Source organism: Chinchilla lanigera, unplaced genomic scaffold (assembly GCF_000276665.1).
Source record: "Chinchilla lanigera isolate Chin_1 unplaced genomic scaffold, ChiLan1.0 scaffold00014, whole genome shotgun sequence".
In the NCBI taxonomy this organism is placed as follows: domain Eukaryota; kingdom Metazoa; phylum Chordata; class Mammalia; order Rodentia; family Chinchillidae; genus Chinchilla; species Chinchilla lanigera.
In genome coordinates, this window is record NW_004955415.1 from 6,932,349 (window position 1) to 6,958,408 (window position 26,060).

The 26,060-nt window shown below is 38.1% G+C and overlaps 1 protein-coding gene across 2 annotated transcripts in view; it reads right to left on the reverse strand.

The window, feature by feature from the left end:
* Stk32a (serine/threonine kinase 32A) overlaps positions 1-15,832 on the reverse strand; it is a 131,029-nt gene extending 115,197 nt beyond the window's left edge. The window contains exons 1-2 of one of the 2 annotated variants that reach the window (XM_005380659.1): positions 15,579-15,666; positions 10,558-10,704 (exon numbers count right to left, since the gene is read on the reverse strand). In XM_005380659.1, coding sequence (XP_005380716.1) covers positions 10,558-10,609 — 52 coding nt within the window. In that variant the 5' untranslated portion in view covers positions 10,610-10,704; positions 15,579-15,666. Of the gene's footprint in view, positions 1-10,557; positions 10,705-15,578 lie in introns of both variants that reach the window. The other variant, XM_005380662.2, reaches the window with a different exon arrangement.
* Positions 15,833-26,060: the final 10,228 nt, after the last annotated feature.

The following is a 26,060-nucleotide window of genomic DNA, read 5'->3' on the forward strand; positions in this document are numbered from 1 at the left end:
GGACAGATCTCTAGATACATATGAATTACCAAAGCTGAATGAAGAAAACATCAAAATTCTGAATAACTCAATATTAGCCAGCAAAATTGAAAATGTAATAAAAAACTTACCAATGAAGAAAAGCCCAGGTCTTGATGGATTCACCATTGAATTCTACCAGAAATTTAATGAAACCAAAAGGGAAGGAATTCTACCCAACTCATTCCTGGAGGCAAGTTTTACCCTGATACCAAAACCAGGGAAAGACCCAACCAAAAGAGAACTACAGGCTAATCTCCCTGATGAATATAGATGCAAAAAGTCATAATAAAACACTAGCAAATAATATGCAACAAATCATCAAGAAGATTATACACCATGACCAAGTGGGATTCATCCCAGGAATGCAGGGATGATTCAATATATGCAAATCAAACAACATAAAACACCATATCAATAGAGCCAAAGACAAAAATCACATGATCATCTCAATTGATGCAGAAAAAGCTTTTGATAAAGTCCAACACTCACTATGACAAAAACCCTACAGAAAATAGTAATGGATGGTCTTTACCTCAATCTGATCAAAGCCATCTATGACAAACCAATGGTTAACATCATATTAAATGGACAAAGGAATTGAAAGCTTTCACCTTAATATCAGGAACAAGACAAGGATGTCCACTGTCACCACCCCTATTCCATATACTTCTGGAAGTATTAGCCAGAGCAATTAGACAAGAGAGAGAAATAAAAGGAATAAGCATAGGAAAGGAAGAAGTAAAATTATCAATATTCATAGATGACATGATACTTTACATAAAAGACCCCCAAAACTCCACCAAAAGGCTTATAGATTTAATAACCAAATTCAGTAGCATAGCTGGATATAAAGCCAACATTTAAAAATCAATAGCATTCCTATACACAACCAACAAATGGACTGAGAGAAAAATTAGAGAAACCACACCTTTCACAATAGCATCCAAAAAAATGAAATACTTAGGAATCAATCTAACAAAAGAAATAAAATATCTATACAGAGAAAATTACAGCACTCTGAAAAAAAGAGATCAAAGAGGATTTCAGAAAATGGAAAAATATTCCCTTGCTCATGGATAGGAAGAACCAACATTGTGAAAATGGCCATACTCACAAAACTGTTGCACAGATTCAATGCAATCCCAATTAAAATACCATTAGTATACCTTATAGATCTAGAGAAAACATTCCTAAAACTCATTTGGAACCAGAAGAAGCCTACAATAGCAAAAGCAATCCTTGACAACAAAGGAAAAGGAGGAGGCCTCACAATCCCTGACTTGAAATTATACTACAAAGCTATTCTGATGAAATCAGCATGGTACTGGCAAAAAAAAGACCCAAAGATCAATGGAACAGATTACAAGATGCAGACACAGCTACAAACACACTTAGCCACCTTATCTTTGACAAAGGGGCCAAACATGTTCACTGGAAGAAATATAATCTCTGGAAAAACTGGCTCTCTGCATGCTGAAGACTAAAACTAAGTTCACATCTATCACCATCCACTAAACTAAAATCAAAATGGATCAAAGATCTGAATATTTAAATGAAACACTAAATCTACTGGAAGAAAAAGTAGGTAGAAATCTTGAAGACTTAGGGATAGGCAGAGAGTTTATGAACAAAAACCAAATTGCATGGGAAATACTCCAAAGAATCAACAACTAGTATCTCATCTTATTGAAAAGTTTTCTGTTGGTGAAAAGAAATCACCAACAGAATAAAAAGAAAACACATGGTTTGGGAAAAAAATTTAGCCAATTTCCCTCAGACAAAGGACTTCTATCTAGAGTATATGAAGAATTAAAAAAAAAATTCAGAAGCCTAGAATTTAAAGACTCAATTCAAAAATAGGCATCTGAGATGAATACACACTTCTCAGATGAAGAAATACTAATGGCAAATAAATATGTGAAAAAGTATGCAACAGCAGTGGTCATTTGAAAAATGCAAATTAAAACAACACTGAGCATCCATCTTACCCCAGAAAGAATAGCTATCATAAGGAAATCAACCAATAACAAATGCCGGCAAGGTTGTGGGGAAAAAGGAGCCCTTCTCCACTGCTGGTTCTAGCGTAGATTGGTGAAACCACTGTGGAAATCAGTGTGGCGATTACTCACAAAACTAGGATTAAAAGTCCCACATAACCCAGCTATTCCCCTCCCAGCTATTTTCCCAGAAGATTTAAAAACATCATCCCAAAGCAATATAGATGCACCCATGTTTATAGCACCACAGATTGTCATAGCTAAATCTTGGAAACAACACAAATGCCCATGAACTGAGGAATAGATTTTTAAAAAGTGGTATTTTTATACAATGGAGTACTACTCAGCTATAAAAAAGAAAAACTCAATGGTTTTATAGATGAATGGATGCAAATAGATACCATACTCATAAGTGAAATAAATCAGACCTACATGTGTAGACATCGTGTTATCTCCCTAGTTTAAGAACATGAAAGAAGTGGAACCCAAAACATACAATAGATGTTGGGAAAGGGAAAAAATTGCTCAAAAGAGGAAACAACTGGGATGAGGGAAAGAAGAAAAAGAAAGAAAGGAGGAAAGGAAAAAATATATATGTATACAAAAGGATAGCTGTACTGCTGATGTTTAATGGTTTATTGAAAGGAACAGTGAATGTGGTTTTTTTTTTACCAATTTTGCATGCTAATATCTGGTAAGCTGAACAACTAATTTGAAGACAACAATATGCAACATAACAATCATTGCTGAATTCCTAACATCTTGTTTGGTGAAAGTCTGTATGGTTTATAATTTTTTGTTTTTATTTTTTATTCTCTTTAATGGTTTGATTAATCTTGCATTCTTACATCCGCTAATCTGACCAATTTCAATGAAGATAAAAATATGTACTATAACAACCACTGTTAATCCCTCTCATTTTGTTCTGAAATGCTGTATCATTCTTATTGTTTTTGCTTTGTTTTGTTTTTGTCTATGTTGTTGGCATTTTGCTATTGTTCTTTTTTTTAACATTCTCTTTAAAATAAAAAAAGAAAGTTTCACAGATCATATAAAGAAATGTCTGCAAGATGCAGACATTTAGAGGTTCAGCACAGCAAGACCAGTAGGCAAAATCTAATCTCACCTATTTTTATATGGTTCATAAGCTAATAATAGGTTTTGTATTTTTGGGTTTTTTTGTTTGTTTTTTTTCCTGTACCAGGAATCAAACTCACAACCTTGCGCTTGCCAGGCAGGCACTGTGCCACTGAGCTAAATCCCCAGCCCCTGGGTTTTGTATTTTTAAATGATTGGAAAAAAATCAAAAGATAACACTTGATGAAAACTGGAAATATCTGAAATTCAAATTTCACAGTCCATAAGTAAACTTTTGGTGAAGAGGAGTCACATTTATTTGTCTGCATGTTTATGACTGCTTTCATTCAACAACTGCAGAATGAAGTAGTTCTGATTGAGACTGCCCATACTGCCACAAAGTAAAAATACTTGCTACCTGACCTATCAAAGAAAAAGTTTTAATAAGAATATTATTTAATTCTCTATGTAATAAGAATATTATCTCAATACAGGCCCTCTTTTTCTTACAGTACTAGGGATTAAACTCAAGGCTTCATACATGCTAGGTCAGCACTCTATAGCTGAGCTGTACACCCGCACCCATGTATGTATGTATATATATACACATATGTATGTATGTATGTATTTGCATATATATATAGACAAAGACTTAAATACCCTTCCCACTGAGCTACATCCTCAGCCTTTTTTGGGGGAGAGGTTTTCACAAAGTTGCATAGGCTAGCCTAGAACTCATGATCTTCCTGCTTCAGCTTTCCCTAGAATCTGGGATTATAGGTGTGTATTGCTACTATATCTGACTCCTTCACTGGCATTTTGTTTTGTTTCTTTTGACACAGGATCTCACTATGTAGTTACAACTGGCCTTGAATTCACTATGTAACATAGGCTGGCCTTGAACTCACAGCGATCCTCCTGCCTCAGCCGCCTGAGTGCTGGGATTACAGGTGTGCACCACCACTCCCTGCTCTCCCTCACTAGGTTTTATAATGTTTGTTTTCCTATGAATGGTCACACGGCACAGCATATTTGAAGTCTGTATATAATTCATTAAACCTGAACTTGTCAACTGCTCACTTGCTAACTGCTCAGTGTGAACTGCTCATTATAATTAAGATTATGTCTGCAAAGCAGAACAGCGAAGCTAGCTCTCCTGAAGACCTTCACACCCTTTCACATTGAGATAACAGTCTCAGAGTGATGCTCAGAATGTATGAACACTGCTACAGGCTTATAGACAGTATTTCTAATTTAAGTAGTTCCAAGATGAAAAAAAATGTATACAATTTTTATTGGATAAAAAGCTAGTGTAGCATGAATGTTATTTAGTAATCAGTAACTACTCCACCAATAGTTGTTCATAAGATACTCCTTAAAATATTTCTGATTTTAATTTATCAACAAAGAAGCAAAAAATTTTTGTCAAATCCAGCTCTTATGTCAACTGGGAATATCCAACACTCCAGAATTGTGCTACAATCAATTACTCATGACCAAATCTCACAGAGAAACACAATCCCTCTTCATCATGTAATATTGAAATTTCAGTATTTCCACAGAGATTTCATCACAAGTATTTTACATTTAAAAATTTGTCGCCATTAAATCTGCAGAATAAAATCATGTGAAAAAGGATGTCCAATAGAAAAAGACTGGATATGACCATAACTTTTCATTTCCCAAACTGAGGTCCACAGAATATTATGTGCCATTAAATATTAAAAGTTTTTTCAAAAAATGGCTTAATTTTACACTAAATATGAAAAACATCAGAAGACTAAGATTTAAATATTGCTTGCTCTATTTTTTGTTATAAATTAAATATCTCAGAGCATTTACTGTGCTAAGGGGCTGTGGAAATCTAAAGGCCAGCTGTTACTTTCCTAAATCTGTTTGAGTAGATTCTCCTGCACGGATTCATAACTCCAGTCAGGGAACACTCAATTAGGAAGCTCTAGATGTCTCTGTGTTCTGTTCTAACAGCTGCATATCCTAGGAGACGAGTATTGCCAAATGACCCAACACTGAGTTTTCAGCAAAGCCAAAGAATAATGCAAAAATTGAGCTCTCTCTGCAAACCTGGGGCATTGGTGAGCTTTTTAGAGAAACTTGCTAACCCAAGGCCAACTTCTCTTACCTACAGTACTCCAGAAGTCTGTCTCTTGGTTGGAGTAAGCCAACTTTATCACTGCTACATCCTTTGTACATATTTAGAAGCACACATTACTCATAATGATAGCAAAACCTTCTCTTGTTGCTTAAGCCCTGAGTCATAAACAAGTTTATTTTCTTCTGTTAATAAAGATTTTCATTCTCTAAATTAGCCTGGAAAACCTCAGCGCCTAAATTTTTCAAATGTTGACTTTTAAAAAATAGAGCAAGTAAAACAACAACAAGCAAACACCATATAAAACACAGCATTTAGAGAGAGGAAATAAAATCAATTTAAAGAAAAAAGCTATGAGCATTAAAAATAAATGTCCCTTGAAGTCATTTTCTTTCAGAAAATTCACAATGTTTTTTCTGTATCATTAATGAGTTCTCAGGATATGCATTTGGCTATTAGATATGGGGGAAATTATCACTGAGTCTATAGCTCAAATGAAATTAAAGTTTGTGGCTTATGTAAGAAAAAGTAGATATCATTGATTTTTATCCTTGGTTTTGTCTTAAATGACAACACAATCACCTGGGGTCGGGGGGAACAAAAACAAAACACAAAATAAGACAGTGTTTTTCTGCTGTCAGTAATCTGGCTTCTCTAAAAGGGGTTTATACAGTTCACAAACTTAATTCTTTCCAAGAAATCTCTAGGCTTTTAGCAGGATCTATGGAATTTGCTCTTCCACCAATACAATTCAGTGGTCAAAATCATGTGTAGGTCACACTGACTATGTCATCTACTAAGTTGCATTTAACTAATTTTGCTTCTTTCAGAAGTTGAAACACTTCAGAGTTCACACTAAGAAACTCTGATGCCTATAAATACTATTAATTAGCATTAATTTGGTGGTTACTTTACATGGGACACTTTGCTAAGTGCTTCATTTGCACTGTTTTATTTAATCATCACAATTATCTAATGAAGTATGTTCAGTTACTGTTTGTATTTTACAGATGAAAAAACTGAGGCTTATACAGACTTAATAACTTGCCCAATACAAGTTCTTGTTTCAAATTAATTCATTAGTAATTGTTTTGGTTTGGAGACTTTAAAAATTGTACTTCAATTCCCTTTAGAACAACTTATAATTGGTCCAATGGCCTCTAGTGTCTAATAATCATTGATAAAGCTACTTCCTCTTTGAGTTCTTTCATAAAAATATGCAGATCAATAACATGTGGCAAAGCAGAGATTTGATCCTGGGTATGTTTTCCTACTAACAGAGCTCAGACTCTCTCCCCATTTTTCTCTCATTCTTAGAACATATCATATAATTGTGCAAAAATAGTATGGTGGCTATTCAAAAAATTGAACAAAAATTACTATGTAATTCAGTAATTCTACATGTAGCTACCTGCTCCAAAGAACTGAAAATAGGGATTTCAGTAGATACTTGTACATCAAAATTTACAGCAGCCCAATTTACAGTAAGCAAAGACTAGAAACAAGCACTCATTCTTGACTGATGAAAGGATAACAAAATATCATTCACACATACAATGGATTATTATTTAGCCTCAAAAAGGAAGGGAATTCTAACACATGCCACGCCATGTGTGAACCTTGAAAATATTGCAAATGAAGTAAGCCAGTAATAAAGGGACAAATTGTATGACTCTACCTATATAAGGTTCTTAGAATTGTCAAATTCATAAAGTGGAACAGTGGTGGCTAGGGGTTAAGAATTTTGTGATTTAGTGAGGATAAGTTTCAATTTAGGAGGATGAAAATGTTCTAGGAATGGGTGGCGATGACTGGTGCATAGCAATATGAATGTACTGAATGTCACAGAAACTGACACTTAAAACGGTACATTCTGTAATATAGATTTTACCATAATTAAAGGAATAAACAGGATTTAGTTTTGTACTAACACCAAAAGTTCAAACTACAAAAGTATCATTTGAGTTCTAATTTGTAAAAGATGGCTTGAAAGTATCCAAATAAGCAAACCCAACCCTCTTCACCAGCACTACAAACTTCATACTTTGTTTTCACTAAAGATCAACATGAGTAACTGATAGAGAGACTCTCATGGTCAGACATCAGGGGGAACACCACGGAATATAGATGTCAGAATGAACTCTAGGAAGAATAGTTTGTCTCAAGGGTCATCCAATAATACCTTATCTTAATCCTTAGTAACCTTCAAAGTGATCAAAAATATTTTTCCATAAGAAAGAATCTTTGAAATAGTACTTAAGAAAATTGGTTAAATTTTCTTCTCAAATCTATATATTAGGATTATCAAACAACTGGGAGGGAACATAAAACACTTTTCATCATATGCTGGGGGTTCTTTTACTGCAACATTTTAAAAATAATTAATTTGGCTCATTGTAGTGCCCTAGATTCTGGCCCAGTTTAATGATATATACAAAAATATGAACATCACCCAGAGATAGGCTTAGTGTTCTTTGATTAGTCATTGCTTTTTGTCCCCTCGCTCCATCAGATGCTTTACAGCTTGATTTTACATTAAGCTTGATTTTACATTATGTTCAGTGCAGAGCAAACTTTATGGGATTAACTAAATGAAAAAATAATTTAAGTCCTCTAAAATGACATACTTTTCCTCCTCCAGATTCAATGATCTTATAAACAAGTTGATATGGAAATTAAATTCAATTCCTTTGACAAATCACATTCATTAGAGAAGGTTATGATTACAGGCAACTGTTCCCAACCTTGTCATTATTTCAGCTTTGAACTTGCTCCATCCTGTGCTTGAACTATTCTCCTCATCTCATTGCATAGCCAACTTCTAATTCTGCAGGTTTCAGCTCAAATATCATCTCCCTGGAAATCCCAACCTTCACTCTCTGACTGTCCAGTAGTTCACTGCCTCCTTTCCTAGGTGGCACCTTAACATACGCTGAGGTCTTCCGGTTTACCTACTTGGTCACTTGATTATTGTGTGTCTTCCCAATTAGAACACGGATCTCACAAGGATGGAGCAAGGACCATATTGTTTCTGTCTCTATTCTTCAAGTCCAGCAAAGTGGCAGGGTCACAGTAGGTGAATTTGCTCTTCTATTTCTTCTGCTTTGCAACTGGGTAAGTGAACTGAAAGCCTTCTTCCTGGGAAGCACAGATGTATTGCTATGTCTACCTTTTCCTTTTATGGCTGTTGTAATAGGATCTCTCATTGCATTGGGAGTTGGACAACTGAAAGGAAGCAAACTAGATAATTTAAAGAGAGACCTGCCTGTTTTCAGTCTAACTCTCCTCCAATCTAGCTATCTTTTTTTTTTTTTCAGATTCCCTTGAAGGCAGCTATAAAGTGTTACCTTATTTTTCAGTTGCCACCACCTGTCAGATGTTTTGCTTTCTTGGGTACCTCATAAGAAGCTCTGACTGTGTTTTTTATGATAATGCTATGATTGCACCTTCAAATGACATCTATTCCTAGCAAATTACAAGCCTGAAGCTGACTGCTCTTTCTCACGCTGCCTAGGAAGACCTGCCTTGTGCAAACATTAGTTCTGAATGTACAGGAGTACAGTGAGATGAATGAATGAAAAGCAGGTTGGCTTGTCTTTCCATTTTTAAAAATGGGAAACTTACATAGCATTACTCTTCTCTAGATCCTTGCTTTTACTGCTTTACTACTTGATAAAACAGATCAAGGCAACAAAAATGGTGATGGAAAATTTTTTCTTTAGATCTTTCCAGCTATGTAATTTCACATGGTGCATTTTATGCAAGTAGTGAGAATGGGCCTCTACTTTGATTGTAGATACCTTGAAACAAGTCATCCTGATCAGTCATATGTTTTGCTTCTAGTTATCTCCATTCAAATATTCAAAACTTAGAGTATGTCCTTCCACCATAGCAAATTTAGTTACTTCCCAACCATGCCACACTGCTAATTCTCCCTTTCTAATAAAGAGAACTTATTTTTAGAAAGTTCATGGCCACCCAAGATTACAAACTAAATTTCCCTGTCTCCTTTGTAACTAGATATGTGTGTGTGAATGATTGTGACAAGCCAGATCACATGATTAAAAGGAAGGGACACAACCTCCCCAACTTCATTCCTTTTTGGATGGCTGGAATTTGGGTAGGGTAGTGAGCCCTCCTGAGGCATGAGAGTGAGAGTATCTCTCTAGAAAAGGGAAAAGATATTTAAAAACAAAAAAGCAAGTCACTCAATGCCACAGTCCCTAGGCTATTGGAACTACTTACTATCCTGGATGACTTATGTCTGGACAGTTACATGAAAAGGAAAAGCACAACGACTGAAGTCACTGTTGTGAGAAGTTTCTATTTCAGCACACAAACGTTACATTGTAGTGCAATAAACTTCCTTTGATGACTTAGAAGGTGTTTCATAATTTTATAAAAGTGAACCTAAGACCTCAAAATGATAAACTTTCTGAGTTGGAAGGGACCTTAAAGTTTACTGTACCTCACTTTATTGAGAAGCAATTTGAAGGTAAAATGAATAAAGCATCTTGAGCCTTGCAGGTAGCTGTAATAGGACTGGTATTAGATCTCTTGTACTTCAGTTCAGTCTTTCCCTTTGTGGTCCAATTAGCAGAAATCCTGGAAATTACTAAAGAGGCTCCTTCTTGGAGGTGTAGACAACTTACTACTCAGAATCTGGGGCCTTCTTTTTTCTAGACAACCTAAATCATTTCCTACTCTACACAAGGTAAGGCTGCTCACACTTTTGCAATAGGGAGAAGACGTCACTTGGGGAGGACAGGGAGGCTGCAGTGCTCTTCACTGGAGGATGGCAGTTGAATTGGGAGGACTACGTCTTTGCTTTCTTGTCATGCTGAACTGGCCTTGAAAGTTTTCCTTTTCTTCAATAAAACTGATTCTTTCTCCTATGACCTGACAGCGTGAAATTTCTTTAGATCACAGAAGCATGGAAGTTGGAAATTCTAAAGGCACCAACCTTACACAACTTGATGCTACAACATGATGACTACTGATTATCATTCACATGCAGTTTAATAGAATAAAAATTTTCTATAGCAACAAGCAACAGAGTAAGGATTCAGCTGTCGAGGGAACAGCATACACAATAAAAGAATCATTAACTTTCCACCATGTACTGAGCCACAGCATCATTTTTACAAGAGGAGGCTGGTGGAGCTGAAATTTAAAAAATGAAAGATAAAATCCTGCTACTGGCCTACAAAGAACTTGAGCTTATTCCACCAGTTCTATCTTTTTCTTTAAAGGATCATGCTTGCATTTTATTTATGAAACTAAAAGCATATAATTGAATTTCATACAATTTATAAAATTACATTTTTTTATGGCACTGGCCCCATTTCTTACCATCCTCATTTTCATCAAACACTGGCTGTTTGCTTGAAGAGCTGGCTCCCATGATCGAGTCTGTCCTGACCTGGACCCTCCAGTTACATTATCCTCACAGAAGCATTCATCTTTGCTCAAAACAGGTCCAGAAAACTTGCTGGGTATCTAGCAAGGGAAAAAGAACCGTATTATACGGTATACTATAGAAGCCCTGAATGCAGACCATGGCTGAAATATTAACCTAATCTTTATCACAGCAGTAGAAAACTTGCCCTTGACAATTATGATTTTAGAACTAATAAGGGATCAAGCAAAGACAGAACAAACTGTCTCTTCAGTAGCAAACATCTACTTCCAAAATAGGAGTGAAGCGTTTTATTTTTCAAAGTGTGAGGAAGAGTTTAAAATGAGATCAGCAATGCTTAATTTAACAACTATAAAATTAATATTTGTAATCTCTATGTATTGGAAAAAATCTACTAATTTTAGATTCTACTTTTTGCTGCTTGCCTATTTTACTTTCTGTATCCATAAAAGTATAAGTGTGATAAAAAATAGTGAATGTTTAATTTTTTAAAAATTACAGTAAAAGACACATTGCCACAAATACCCCTCAAAATCTACCTCCACACTTCAAACAAGTTTATCCCACTGTTTTCCTTCTTTCTGAAGCAGTTCTGGACGTTTTCCTTCCCGTCCTTAGCTGGACTGTTGCGGCTGCCTGGATGTCCTGAATGCATTCAAAATATTAAACTTTCCTGGTCTTTTGACTTGGACAAAGAGCCTGAATAAGATGGGTGAGGACATTCCATCATATTTTTTGCGACCCTGGCTTCCCAATGGATGATGCTGAGCAGCACCATTCACTTTATTTTTTATCATACCACACAAAGACTCACAAAAGTGAACTTCCAGAACTGCTTCAGAAAATGGCAGAAGAATTTCTTTCCCTTTCACAGTATCTGCTGTACCTTTTGGGTTTTATTTACTCTTTCAGGTTCTTACACTAGGAAGACACTATGATGTTTACATATGCAGGTCTGATTTATTTCACTTATCCATTTACCTATAAAAGCCTCAAGTTTATCTTTTTTATAGCTGAGTAATACTCCATTGTATGAAAATACCACATTTTGAAATTTTCTGTTGTTTTTATTGTTGCTGTGTTGTCTTGTTTTTGTCTTTGTTGTTATTTTGTTATTTTTTTCCTCTAAAATAAAAAAAAGAAAAGAAATGGCAAGAATGTGACATGTGTTCTAAGTCAGGGGGAGTATTCTGAAGGGATATAAATGGCAGTATGCCTTTTGCTGTACTACTTTGTTTTTATTTTAAAAATTTGCCGTATATTTTTATCACGCTTTATATATGCCATGCCTTTCATCCCTGCCCCAGAAGGTACCACACTGTTAAAGGAGTGAGTTCCACCACACCAGTGGGCTCCACTTTACCAGCAAGTAGGTGTATTTCTCTAGATATATTTCTATTTTTCCTTCCCCTTAACTTGGAGATGGTAATGACGCTTACCTCAAAGAAGAGTTTAATGTGATACAAACACAGTACATTTAACTCTGTGAATGTATGATATGTATATTTAAATATGATATGACTCCTTATGTTATATTGTGTTTATGTGTATATTATATGAATATATGTCTTTATGCATTGAGTTACACAACTGTAGATAAGGATACATACATTTGACCTATAAAGTATTTTTACAGCATAAGTTCTCAATACTTGTTGACCACTCTAAAGCCCAAATTAAATAATGTCTGAGAGATATAATCCCTTAAGGGGTTTTGTTCCCTTTTAAAATATAATGGTTTTTTTTTGTTTGTTTGTTTGGTTTTTTTTTTGTTTTTTGTTTTTCTCCGGTACCGGGAACCGAACTCATGACCTTGCGCTTGCCAGGCAGGCGCTTTGCCGCTGAGCTAAATTCCCAGCCCCTAAAATATAATGTTAAAATGTCTTACTTCCCCTGAAACTGGCAAAGAGAGGTAGCAGCCTGGGTTCCAGTCCTAAATTGACATTGATCGTGGCTTGGAACAGTTTCTAACTTCTGGTCTCTAGAATGGGAGAAACGACAGTGTCTCCCTCAGAAATTACAAGCTCAGGTGCCTGTAAGTGCCTGGGAGCTCATGCAAGAACATGAACCAGATCAAGTGCGTGGCATTAGTGTACTATGAGGACAATGGTGACACTGGCTTAATTAAAGGAGGCAACTACTCTAAGATCAAGAGATTGTTGTCATGCAGAAACATGGGACCAGGGCATCAGCCCTTCAGCTCTATGACAAGGGTAGAGATTCAACTTTTATACAATAATATTTTAAAATTAGCCCAGCTATACTACTTAGGACGAATGTGGCTCACGGATATAGCTAATGGGACAAGTAACACAATGCCTGGTGCACAATAAGCATAGAATAAATGTCAGCTACTGATATTTTTGATATGAGCACTATTTTCTCACTGTGTACAATTTTTAATTACTGACACCTGTTATTGATTTTTTTTTTCTTCTTGGATTTACACCTGAAAGAAATATAGACTGCAGGCAGAATTGAAGAAACTGTCCAAGTTAGCATGGGTTGCAGATAAATGGTTGAAAAAAAACACTTAGGAAGCTCCTATAAAAATCTAGAAGAAAAGCTCACTTTCCCATTAGGAAAATGTAAGTAAAGTTTTCATTTGGAAGGCAAACTCATTAAGGAAATGCTACTTTTCATACTAATAGCCAACTGCTGGCCAAGTGCCTTACAACTTTAAAAAGAATCATTAAATGGAGCAGAACAAGAGTCAGCAATTAGGAAGCAGCCAATTAAATGGCTGGGAGAGAGGAGGGGCCAGACAGGTGGTAACAGGTGGCTGAAGCAATCCCAATCCAGGGATTGCTGGATAAAGGCACACACCAAAAATCAACCGTCTTCCTAGACTGAAAAATCAAAAGGCTTGAACTCCAGTGGAAAAGGGAATTAAGAAGCAAGTGATGCCCTCTGTGTTTTATTGAGGGTTAAGAAGAAGAGAAAAGGCTTCCTTTTGTTTTATTATGGCCTTTAGAATCTAGAAAAAGTAGAGAATAGTATAAAGACATAAACACTGATAGCCTTAGAAAAAGAGGACTGGTCCTAAAGGAAAAATTAACTGTAAGGAATTGTGCTCGTTAACACTGCAGACTTGAGCTACATTCTTTTATTTTGTGCTTAACATCTGAGAACATATAGCTTTCATATCACACCAATGCTGTCATTCTTGTATTTTCCTTCACACCTTAGGCTTTTCTCTCACAGCCTATCTCCTTACAATATAAGACGTCCCAAGCATTGACCTTGCAACTCGTCCAATGAGAAGGAGAAAGAGGGAGGAACACCATGATAATCTGCTGCATTTCAGAGTTTCATTCTGTGTTCACCACAGATCAGTGACTTTTAGTGAAAAGAAAATATATAAAAAGGAATCCACTTAGGAGAGAGGCAGGTGGATGGAATGACTGGGTGGATGGAGTGATATCTGATCCATTGCAACCAACACATATAATCCAGTTTACAATTGCTTTCTCCTTTTTATGTGGATAACCAAATTACAGAGTATTTCCCCAAATTCAGAAAGAAATCAACCTTTTTCTAGCGTGAATATGAAGACACATTCTTTCAATTTTGCTGAATAGAGCCAGGAGAACTGTATTATTCTCTTTCGCCAATCCCACCGCCCTTCCTGATACCCTGATTCTACATCCACAGCAACAGATAAGGATCAAGAGAATAGTCTGCACGTTTGGAAATGAAAATCCAAAACACAGAAAATATAAAGGGAAGAGAACTTTCTCTTGCAGGAACACCGAGGTACTCAGATTCTACCTTCCCCTAGGCACGATCACATTTAGTAACTGCAGACCAATTTCCTGATCCTAACACTTCACCTTCACCCTGTCAGGAGGCGAACTCCCTGAGCAGCGGAGGATCCCAGGTCAAGAGGAATCATCCTTACACCTGGAGGACCAGGGAGTGATGCAAGTGGGCTGCAACTTCCCTTAGAAATGTTCCCTTAGATTACATTTTCACAATATGTACATGCATGAAACTTTTTTTGGTATTTGAAAAACAGAACTTCTAAACTGAGAAATAGTCAGAAACACAGGAAAGAAGGAAAATATGAAAACACCCAACTTAAACATTCTCAGCTAGTAACTGTATAGTATTCAACTTGTCTTCACCATTTTTAGATATTGAAAATGATTTTAAAAATTATTTCCTGTTAATGCTCACATAAAATTGATTCCCCTTTCACCTCTCAAAGATAGCCACCATCATGAGCTGGGTGTGCATTTTACACTCCACAGCTACAGTTTCACATACATGGTGAGGATTTTAAAACAAGACATCAAACAATAAATAAATAAAATAAGATATCTAAATGACAACATTAAGTAGGTATATTTCACACCTTGCTGGGCTCTTTTACAAAACATCATATTTCTGAGGTCTGGGTATAGGCATGCTCATCTTTACAGCTCTAATCTCTGCTTTTTAAGTGCAGTGTTGCAGTGCATTGTGTGAGTACCACACATTTTACTTTTCTGCGTAAAAATATTTAACTTCTTTAGCCTTGGGACAGGGGAAGAGGAGGGGATTCTTGTAGAAATGAAGCCAACCATCACAGCAGTTTTTTGTTGATTTTAAAGCTGGACTGAGAAACAAGCAGAAACACCTCCACTTACTCAACCTAGCAGGTATTAATGAAGTCTACATCTGGGCCCCAGTCGGTGCTAGTCTGGGCGACCAAGCAGAATACCCAAGAACCAGGACTGTCCCGGCTCGCATTTGGTTGCGTTATCTTGACCACCTGTCTTTGTCTTACTTTTCATTTTTAACTTCCCGACTTCCCAGTAGCGCGCTGAATATGCAGGGAATGTCACTACTTAGCTGTCTGTCCCCTTCCTCCCTCACCCCTCCCCTGGAGCCGGGAAGATGCTCAGTCCGAGAAGAGGGGCTGCAGGACTCGGAGCAAGGAACAGGTGGAGAGATCGAGGAAGGCACCTACCTGCCCGGCCGGGGCGGCCACGAGCGCGGGCTGCTCGGCCTCGCTGCTCTGCGGGCACCTGTGCTGCCGGGTCGGGTCCGGTCCGGCGCCGCGAGGGAAGCTCCCGGGGAGGGCGGGCGGCTTGGCCGGGAAGAGGAGGAGGAGGAGGCGGAGGAGGGGAGAGCAGCGCGGGGCGTCCCCAGGCTGCGCGGACAGTGAGCCGCCAGCCGAGGCCGGACGCGAGCCGGGGGGCAGGGCCGAGCAGCTGCCGTGGGCGGTTCCGACAGCTCGGCGGGGACCCCGCGGCTCCTTTCCTGGCTGGGCCGGGGAGGGGCGGGGCTGCCCTGAAGTGACCCCTGCGAAAAACGCGGGCGACGCTGCCATGCGGTAGGGGTGGGGAGGTAGGGGGAGTAGCGGGTGTGGGGGGTGCGGCAGTGAGGAGGGGTGGGGGTGACAGGTAAGATCCCGCAGATCGCAGAGGATTTTACAGGTTCCAGTGGGAAAGACCCTTTAGGGACTCTGCTCCGGTAGATTTTCTCATTTTACTGCTGAGGTAGCTGAGGCCGGATCGGGGAATTCTGGCCCAGTGTAGCTTGACAGTCGGCGGAGAGAACATCTGGTAGACCCAGGTCTCCTGGCTCGCAGCCCCCAACTTTTCCACGCATCTTTCTTGCCTCCCACCTGCTCCTGGAAGTGGGGCGGGGACAGTTTCCTTCACCTCACTTACAAGAATCAGCACGATCCAAGTGACTTATGTGTTCCCTCCGACCAAGAGTCGCCCGCTCTCGCGACGAGGCAGCTGTCGCATAGGTTGCTTTTGGTACCTCGAGGTGCGACGGCGGCGGGCCGCTGTCTGTGGGAGCGGGGAGCCTGTGGTTCTGGCGCGGATGCTGTGGGAACAGCCTCTAGGCGGCTCTTCCTTACCCTGTAATATTCGGTTCTTTAAAAGCGAACTTTTGTGTTAGATCTCCCACGGTCTTCTCACATTGGCAAGTTTTTTAAAAAGGTGTTGATCAAACGCAGTGTGTCTATAGCCGAATGTCTCTTTCAGACTCCTGCTTTTGATCTATTTAGATGTAACGTTCCACAGAGGGTAGGCGCTCTATTGGCACTGTTCATTCTTGTTAATACCCTCTCAGGGTGGCTCTTGATGTACCTCGGGTATCTGCTGAAATTGTTGAAGTGTTGGTGGTCGCTTTGCAGTCAAGAGCAGCACAGTGTTCTCATTCTATTCATACTTAATATTTAATGCTGTCTTCCCATCTAACCTTTTACCTCTTCTTTTGCTGATCTCAGCGATGGGCTACCTTCCTCCATTGCATTTTAAAAAGCAGGATAACCTGTAACTCCAGCTAACCTCATTGTTTCTTTCGTGTCTGAAGTCCAGAGGATCGGATTTGCCCAAAACTGTACAGTGAGTCAGTGGAAAGTCTGGGTAGAAGCATCTAGCACCTTTATTCCCAACGCTCTATGAAGACCCAGGTTGGAGAGAGTTCGATGCTATCAATTAGCACTAAACATACAATTTGGAACAATTTGTACAAGATGACTAAAGGTACAAAGTTCAAGAAAAAAGTAAACTTTTAAAGGGATATATTTTAAGTAGAGGGTTTTATTCATAAACCCCAAATCAGGCAGCTGGCAAAAAACATCATTTGTGTGTAACCTCTGACAGTGTCCTCACGGAATTGGAGGTGTGCACAGAGTTGTTGGAGCTGTACTGTTGTCTTTTCCCCTGAGGATGTAATGATACACAACTTATCACTAAACAAACTGAAACTGCATGAAAAGGAGCTGAGGCTACAGTTGAAATCTCTGTAAACCTCCTCAGTTTTGTATTCCGGCTGGAATAGAGGTCTTTGGAGTCAGGCAGACTTTCACTAAATGCCAGCACTTCCACTGGGCATCTCTGAAATGTTGGCAAAGTCACTTACAGGCCTTGAGCTCCAGTTTTCCAATTTCAGGAAAGGGAATATTGGCCATCTTTATCAACTCTGATTAGCGCAGAATTAAATGAAACCATATATATATATATATATATATAAATATATGATCCATAGCAATATATATATATATATATATATATATATATAAAACAATCATACTTATGGTACTAGATGGCCCAGAGCAAGCACTCAGGGACTGACAACTTTTAAGGGTGTCATTTCAATAAGCAGTCTACCAAGTAGGCTCTTCTAGGATATACTCTGTACACCATTCTTATGCTGATCTAATCACTTAAAAAAATTACTAATCAGTCCTAATGCATGTGTTTATGTATACGACTGGCATAAATTTTATAGAAAAAGTGATTCATACTACTGCATCATTTGAAGTCCATCAAATTCAGAGCTGGCTCAGAAAACTGATTGTGTTCAGTCTTTTATTTGTTCAGTTGTCCGTGCTCTCTTGCTCGTGTCACTGTCTTAGATACAGCTAGCTTTTGGAGAAAGGCAGATGCTGCCACTGAAGATGCTTGGGAAACTGTGTACACATGACAATCTCTGGAGCCCCCCAGTGGAAAAGAGAATGAAGTAAGAAGTAAATCAGTGAGGAAGTCTTAGCCAGATTCAAACATAGAATTATTGTTGTTGGGGGTTACTATGTAGCTCAGGCTGGCCTGGAACTCATAGTGCTTCTACAGCCTCAGCCTCCTCAGTGCTGAGATTGCAGGCATGCATCAGCATACCCTGCTGGTATAGAGCATTATTTAAAAGAGAAATCATGGCTCACAACATAAATTGTGATGCCTTGCAAATTCAACCATAGAATTCCTGCTTTCAAACTGTCCAGTCAGGTCCACTGAATGCAGAGTAAAGTGATGGTCTTGATCCCAGTAGACTTGTCTTTATGTTGCCCACCCTGTCTCTCTGTCCACTCATCCAAGGTCAGTTCCCTTCTGCTCACTCCACATCAGCCCACAGCCTCCTGCTCTTTGCAGATCACGCCAGGCTTGTGCCCGCCTCAGGACACTGGAGTTCTTCCTTAGACACGGACAGGATTCTACACTCCTTCCAATCAACTATTAGCTCATCTTTCTCAGCTCATGTTTATTGCGGCCGCAGGGACCTTTCCTCAACCTCTTCATTCAAGCTGCTTCCCCACTACCTCCTCTATTCGTCTTTATGAACCTTAACTTCTTCCACTTCATCACTCATGAGCTTGAACTATCCCAGGCATACAACATCTTTACTTTGTTTCCTTCCACTGAATGCAGATTTCAGAAAGGCAAGAACAGCATCTCTTTTGTCCTCCATTTTATGTACAGCAGTGAACCAGTAAAGTATTTGCCACAGAAGATGTATTTAATAAATACATGGGGGTTTTTTTGTTTGTTTTTGGTTTTTTTCGGTACCAGGATTCAAACCCACTACCTTGCACTTGCCAGGCAGGCACTGTGTTGCTGAGCTAAATCCCTAGCCCCAATACATGTTTATTTAATTCTGTCCTTTATGGAGAAGCTCAGGGGAATGTACAAGGGAGGCATATGACCCCTCAAAGCAGCAACCACTCACTCATGAAGTAAGCATGGGCTGTATTCAAAGGGCGCAAACATATGTCTAGCAATGCTAACCTTAGTCAGAGATTGATAGGTGCCCTTGTGAGCATGCTCACTGAGTATTGAGCAGATCAGTTAGCTCAACCCAACTTACATTTGTTCTCTGTCCTAAAAGATTAGGGAAAGGTCATTAGAGAGGATGGTATTCTAGGTCTAGAGAATGGATGCATAAAATGTAATATTTTGGAAGAATTGTAGGAAGTTTATTGTGGTTGTAATACAGGGAGTTTGGTGTGGAGTGAGAATGGACAAGGAAAAGATCTTGAAGAACTAAATATACTATGGGTCTGAAGTTTTAAATACAATGGCAGGGGGAACCCTTACATGCATTAGCAGGAAACTAGACTTCATTATAGTTTAGTTTTAGTAAGACCATTTAGCTCTTAGTATAAAGAGAAAACTATATTTCCTTTTGATTTTATATGCCCTTTTTCCTCAGTTACTAAGAAGATGAGCTTTTGTAACAATAAGAAAATCTCATTGTGATAAGCAGACTGAGCACAATGTCTTATATTTGGTAAATTCTCCAATGTGTTCTACATCCAGCTTGTTTACCTGGTCAGGTTTACCTGGTTTGACCACTTCTACAAACACAAACTCTTCGAGAAACTACATGGAATAATCTGGAAAACATTTTCTTTTTTACATTATCCTGGCAAACAGCCTCTATTTTATTTTCCAGTTTTATCGAGTGATTGACATTTAGTTTCTAAGTGGCCTTTATAAATTCTGTAACTCAAGTTCACTATCTCCATAATAACCCATTCCTGCAGTGTTGATCATTTGTCTAGAGTGGAGAGGACTCCATGCCAGGATCTGGAATCGACCACTCCCTATTATGAAGGAACAAGCATTCTAGCAAGCACATGATTCATAGCATACTGTCTTTACTAACTATCTCCTAGGTTTGACATCACATAAAAGAAGGGGAAACAACCTGGGAAGTAATGGGAAAGTTTTATTCCTAGTGCTCCAAATAAAAGGTAAACATAGTATCAAAGCTCTTTCTAATACATACTTATCAGAAAACATTTCATCAAGAAAGAGAAGCAAAATTAGTCCGAGTTAAAGCACAGAAGAAATAACCATTTATGGTTAATATATCTTCACACACTTCTTCGGCAGCATTAAGTGGAGTGTCAGTGACTCAACTTCTTTCCCAGCAAACTTGCACAGTAGAGCACTGTTTTCGAGCAAAAATATTTTAGTGTCATAAACCTGAGCTCATTTCCTGATTCTACAACTTTAAAACTTCATCCTGTTGTGCAAGTAATTTAGATTCTGAGACTTCCTGTTTCTTTCTTCATATGATATGGATGCTAGTAATATCTACTCCTGAAGGGTGTTGGGATGATTGAATGAGATGATATATAAAAGCACTTGGTGTAATGCCTTGTGTCACACAGGTATCCACCAGACTAATTGAGCAGTCTACTATTTTCTCCTTTTTTCTTAGTGTTTTTTCAGAAGGGATGTGTTTGTGCTGAGCTGGCTCACACATGACCTAGAAGTAATGAGAACAACAACGGTATCCAACAAGAGTGTTATCATTACACCAAATGCCTCTTCTGTACAAAATAAGTTTGCAGGAGTGCCCACCCCACTGCACCTTCAGAAGCACTATTTTAAAGGCTCATTACTAGGAACCATAGGTTCATTACTGAAAAATATAGATCTTTTATTTTAAGGACCTTGTCAGCTACTAAAAAACAAACACTTATAGTGGAGTGATAGAACTATGACAGCAGAAATTAGGGTGCCCTGTGAGTGCATAAGTGAAGTATAGTCTAGGCCATGTCACAAAGAATAGTAGTCAAGTGTGGTCTTCAAAGTAAGTACAAGTTAGTTGTGTGAAGGGAAGGGAGAAAGCTGTGCAGCCAGAGGGCCCAGCATGAGCCAAGCCGCAGGCCAAGCAAAGGGAGGCTCATATTCAAGGAAACCCAGGAGCTTTGGTGTGGCCATTGTGGAGGAGGAAGGCATGCTACGCAGACAGGACAGCAAGCGCAATGCACTGGATGTGACAGAGGCGATGTGAACTTGTATCACAGACCCATAAATCATGTAGTATTATCTTCTGTTTCCAGAATGGAAAGTAGAAACAAATGGTTGGGTAAGTTTCCCAAATTCCCAGGTTTGGTTTACTGCAAAGCCAGCATAATTTTCATTAACTGTTACAAGCTTCCTCTCTATTTGGGGTGTATGTGTATGTGTGTGTGTTACAACTTTAATCCCTTCTCTATATCACAAAGGTAACAATAAAAAGTACAACCTCAAAGGGAACATTCTTGTGAAGTTTTTTCAAAGATAGGAAATTTAAGTCAGTTCTATCTGATGTCAGCTTCTCATATATTCCACTAAATGTTCTATAACTGACAGCTCCAAATACACAAATAATTTAATTTCTTAACCAGATGCTATACTATAAAGAAAGAATGTCTTATCCATATAGAACTTATAACAGATATGAATTTACCCAGATTTGAACATCACACCACATGTACATGTATGAAAACACTATGGGATACCCCAAAAATGTGTACACATTTTATGTGTCAGTTAAAATTGCAAAAACTAGTAAAGAATGAAAGCATGAAATTACACACTTACTTCTTGACTTTATTCCCCACATCATCAGTTTACACCTTACTTCTATGAAAGGTCAGATAATGAAGGGAAGAAGTGACACAAAAAATGAAGGAAGAAGTGATTTATTCGCTCAGACATGGATTAATTTGACTCCTTTGGTCACTGGTTCCCACCCCAGCTCTTCACTCCCAACATACATATATTCTTCTCTCCACAGTCACCCCTTAGCACCAGCACACCGGGACTCAGAGACCAGCAGGCTACGATTAGACATTTACCTGGAGAGCACTGCAGACTAATTGAGCAATCTACTATTTTCTCCTTTTCTCTTAGCATTTTTGCAGAAGGGATGTGTTTGTGATGAGCTGACTCACACATGCCCTAGAAGTAATGAGAACAACGAACTGTGGAAAGTTCTTCTGACAGTATTGCAGTACATTTCATCTCTCTCAATTGTCTACAGACATATTTTTAAAACTATAAATGTATAGATATATTTTTCATGTTTAGGATGAATAGTAAGATTCACTGGACGAACTCATTTGTTTTATTCTAGAAACTTGTTTCCAAGTTTATAGAGTTCTGTGGATAATTTCTTTTTTTACCTTCCAGAAAAATTTACCTGTTTAGGCACAAATTGTCTTCCAGTCTGTTCTAGTCATGCTGCAATCAAAGACATTTTCTATTGTGATTTTTTTCTTTTTGGAGGCCATTCTATTGAAAAGTTTACAAAAGGCAGATATGAACGGTCCAGGGAACCAGTCAAACTAAAAAATTATGAAATCTCTTAAAGTATCCATGAAATTAGGGATAAAATGCTCTTTTGCTGCTCAAAGCATACTTCTACTGGGTGCACAGCCCAGAGGCCTCTCTCTTGATTTTCTGAAATTCTATTTAATCTGTCTGTTTGTACAATTAGGGTATAAAAGTAATTTATATTTTAACAAACCATCATATTAAACTATGAGGAGGGATTAAGAAAGGGAATTCTTGCACATTTTGGCTTTTTTTTTGGTATTTCAAAACAAGCCTAATCTTTTGCGTACTAGGTGCATTTGTGAAGTATTGCTTCTCAATCAAAATTAAGCTTTGCAGAGCCTGTTATAATGTACGCACATGAAATAATTTCAAATACTGGTGTAGAAATGATTACTTCACTGCTGGGCTGGTGGCACATGCCTGTAATCCCAGCATTTCAGGGCTAAGGCAGGAGGATCGCTGGACTGGGAGTTCACAGCTAAGGCCAGTCTGAACAACATAACATGACCTTGTTTCAAAAAACAAAACAAAATATTGACATAAATTATCACTTCATTTTAATGAGCACCTATTCTTTCAAGCACAACTCAATTAGACAGCAGTGATTCTGAGTAACTTACAAAAATTTTCTGTGTGGGGACTGGGGATTTAGCTCAGCAGTACAGCACCTGCCTGGCAAGTGCAAGGTCGTGAGTTCAATTCCTGGTATCAGAAAAAAAAAAAAAATTTCTGTGTGTTAAGGTTGAGGCCACTGGGATGCAGAAGTTACACAATTAATGAACTTATCCCTTAAATCTAGACTAAGATTTGAACTGTGGTAACCTTAAATTAGAATCTTTGTTTTCCTCATGCAAATGATGGCTCCCATGGTTTTAAAACAGCTAAAAATTCCTGCTTATTTTGAATATGAATGCCCTGGGCAGGCCTAAAAACTCCAAGTGAAAATAACCTAAATCACAGTCCCTGTTTTTCCTATGCATGTGGTGACTCCTGTGGCTCAACACAGCTAAAACTTCTACTTTACCTGAACACAAGTGGTCCTGAAGGGCCCAGTTGAAAGTGTGTCTGGGGGCTGGGGATTTAGCTCAGCGGCAAAAGCGCCTGCCTGGCAAGTGCAACGTCATGAGTTCGGTTCCCGGTACCGGAGAAAAACCAAAAAAAAAAAAAAAGTGTATCTGAACATCTGGGTTTTTGCTTTCAACTTTTGACTTTCTTCCCATGCACAATAATGGGATAATTTTCTCAACAGGTATGAATTAATCAAATGCTTTCAGGCAATCAGGCAAGCAACTTAAATCATATATAGATGATGTATTTTCAAGCAGAAGATTTATAAGTTCCTTTATACTTTTAGCTTTGCAAGTTCCTGCTTCTTAGAACAGTTTTACTTCCAGTTTTTGCTAGAGCAAACAAAGATGACTGTGAGTGCATAAACATTGTTCACTTTTAATGTAAATTTAATTCTCACATAATCTTATGATGTGAACAGTTTCTGCTATTGTACTAATGTAGCTTCTAAAGTTCAGCCAGGTTAAGGTGTGTGACTAAGAAATGGATATAGTATGAGAGACCATACCGAAACCTTGGTCAGTCTGATGCCACTACCTATATGTCGCCTCAGAATTATTCCAGAAATGTCTTTGTCTTTAAATTATTTGTCTAGTATACTATACTACCGTATATATTACAGTGGGGTTAACGCAAACTTCCCACTTATGGTTTTATTTAAATTATTTAATACATTTAAAATTTTTTATTAGAATATGTTTGGATACATAATACATTCTTTATGGGGAGTTGGTACATGTACATAACACATCTTAATTCCTTTCTTCATCTGCTTTCCTTCCTCTCCCTCATCTCTTCCCATTTGAGACAGATCTATTTAACTACTTTTATTATCTATTTTTATTTTGCTCTTTACTCATATTTTGGTTTCTCAAATAAGAGAAACTGGGTGATATTTAAGCTTGTGTGTCTGATTTACTTAACACAGCTCAAAGCACCCTGTGCTAGCCTCGTTTGCATAATGTATACCTCTGTGTGGTCCCAAACACCCAGGCTGCCCCATGCAACTAATTACTCATAGCACTTTGAAAAGTGTCTGGATTGTTGACTCAGTTTTTCTATTTTCATTTGAGTACTAAGCATCCTATAAATAAGGTCTCTTTCCGATTTCTATCTTTATCAAAAAGTCACCTTTGTCCTAACCATGGATAGTTAGGTAAAAGCTTTCCTGTAAAGAACATTATCAATTAGTAAATATTTTAGGCTCTGTGACCCATATGGTATCTAATGCAACTGTTCAAGGTCTGCCATTACAGTGAGAAAACAGCCCTAGAAGATATGCAAACAAATGAGCTTTATTACAGCTTCGTTTATGGACACTGAAATTTTTATTTTATATAATTTGCCTTCTTCTTTGAACTTATTCAATAATTTAAAATTGTAAAATCCATTCTTATTTTCTGGGTCCTACAAAATCTGTTGGAGTCAAGGTTGTCAAGGGGCCTTGGTTTGCTGATCTCTGCTACAGTGTGAAGAATAAGAAAATCACACAAAGTATACCATCTAATGCATGGTTTTCAGTCATTTAGGGAAATGAAGCTTAAAAGTTGTAAAGGACCCGAAGCAGTTAATGGAAAGTAGCATATGGCATGTAGCGGGGTCTGTGCGGGTCAATTGATAGTGTTTGTGTGGAGCACTGCCTGGGGAAGGACTATGGGCTCCAGCCCAGGCCTATGGATAGAAAATTGATTGGTAATTTATGTCTTGAGTGCTACAGTAGAATCTCATAGAAGGAATATTTACTGTGCATATAGTCACATATCTGTGCTCTGCTAAAGAAGGGATCTGAGGAAAGGAAAGGTCAGAAACAGAAGTCAAGATTGTGTGAGTGAGAATGAGAAACAGACTAAGTAAATGAATAATTCAAATACTGAGTCTTTTGGTTACCACTGCAGTCAGTGAGTGCATGCCTTCAATTGGACCTAAGAGCCTGGTAGGAAATTTCCTGTTCCCTTAGGTAGGAACTTTTCTCTATACGAAGTGAAAAATTTAACTTTTAAGGATACCTTTTCCTTTAAACGATTAATGCCCCAATGCAAGCTACCTACCTAAGGTATAGTTCAACTGGAAAAAAATAGAGGAGGAAAATTGGCTATAATGATTGAACAACATCTTAAGTTCCCAAAGAAAGCCTTCCTAAGGGCAATTTTGACTAAATGCTTTATACTCATACTGTGTACTCCAAACCACTTCCCTGTCTACTGTATGTTACAAATTTGAATTTTGCTTGTAAGTCTAAGGGAATACCAGGTATTAACTCAAGTTCGACTTCATTAGTACCCTCATGCACTCCTACAACAGTGCAAGTGATTGAAGATTATGTCCAGTTCTTAAGAAACGATGTCATATTGTCACATTTGGAAGAAATTGAATGCAGCTATTCCAACCATTGGGGTCTCCATGGTGACTTTGTAGACCAGTATCTTTATATTTTTTATTCTTTTTCTCAAGCTTTGGTATCTAAAATAAAGGAATAATTTACAGGCCCAAAGAGTATTCTTTACCTTTCTGATAACTTTAATGGATAATCA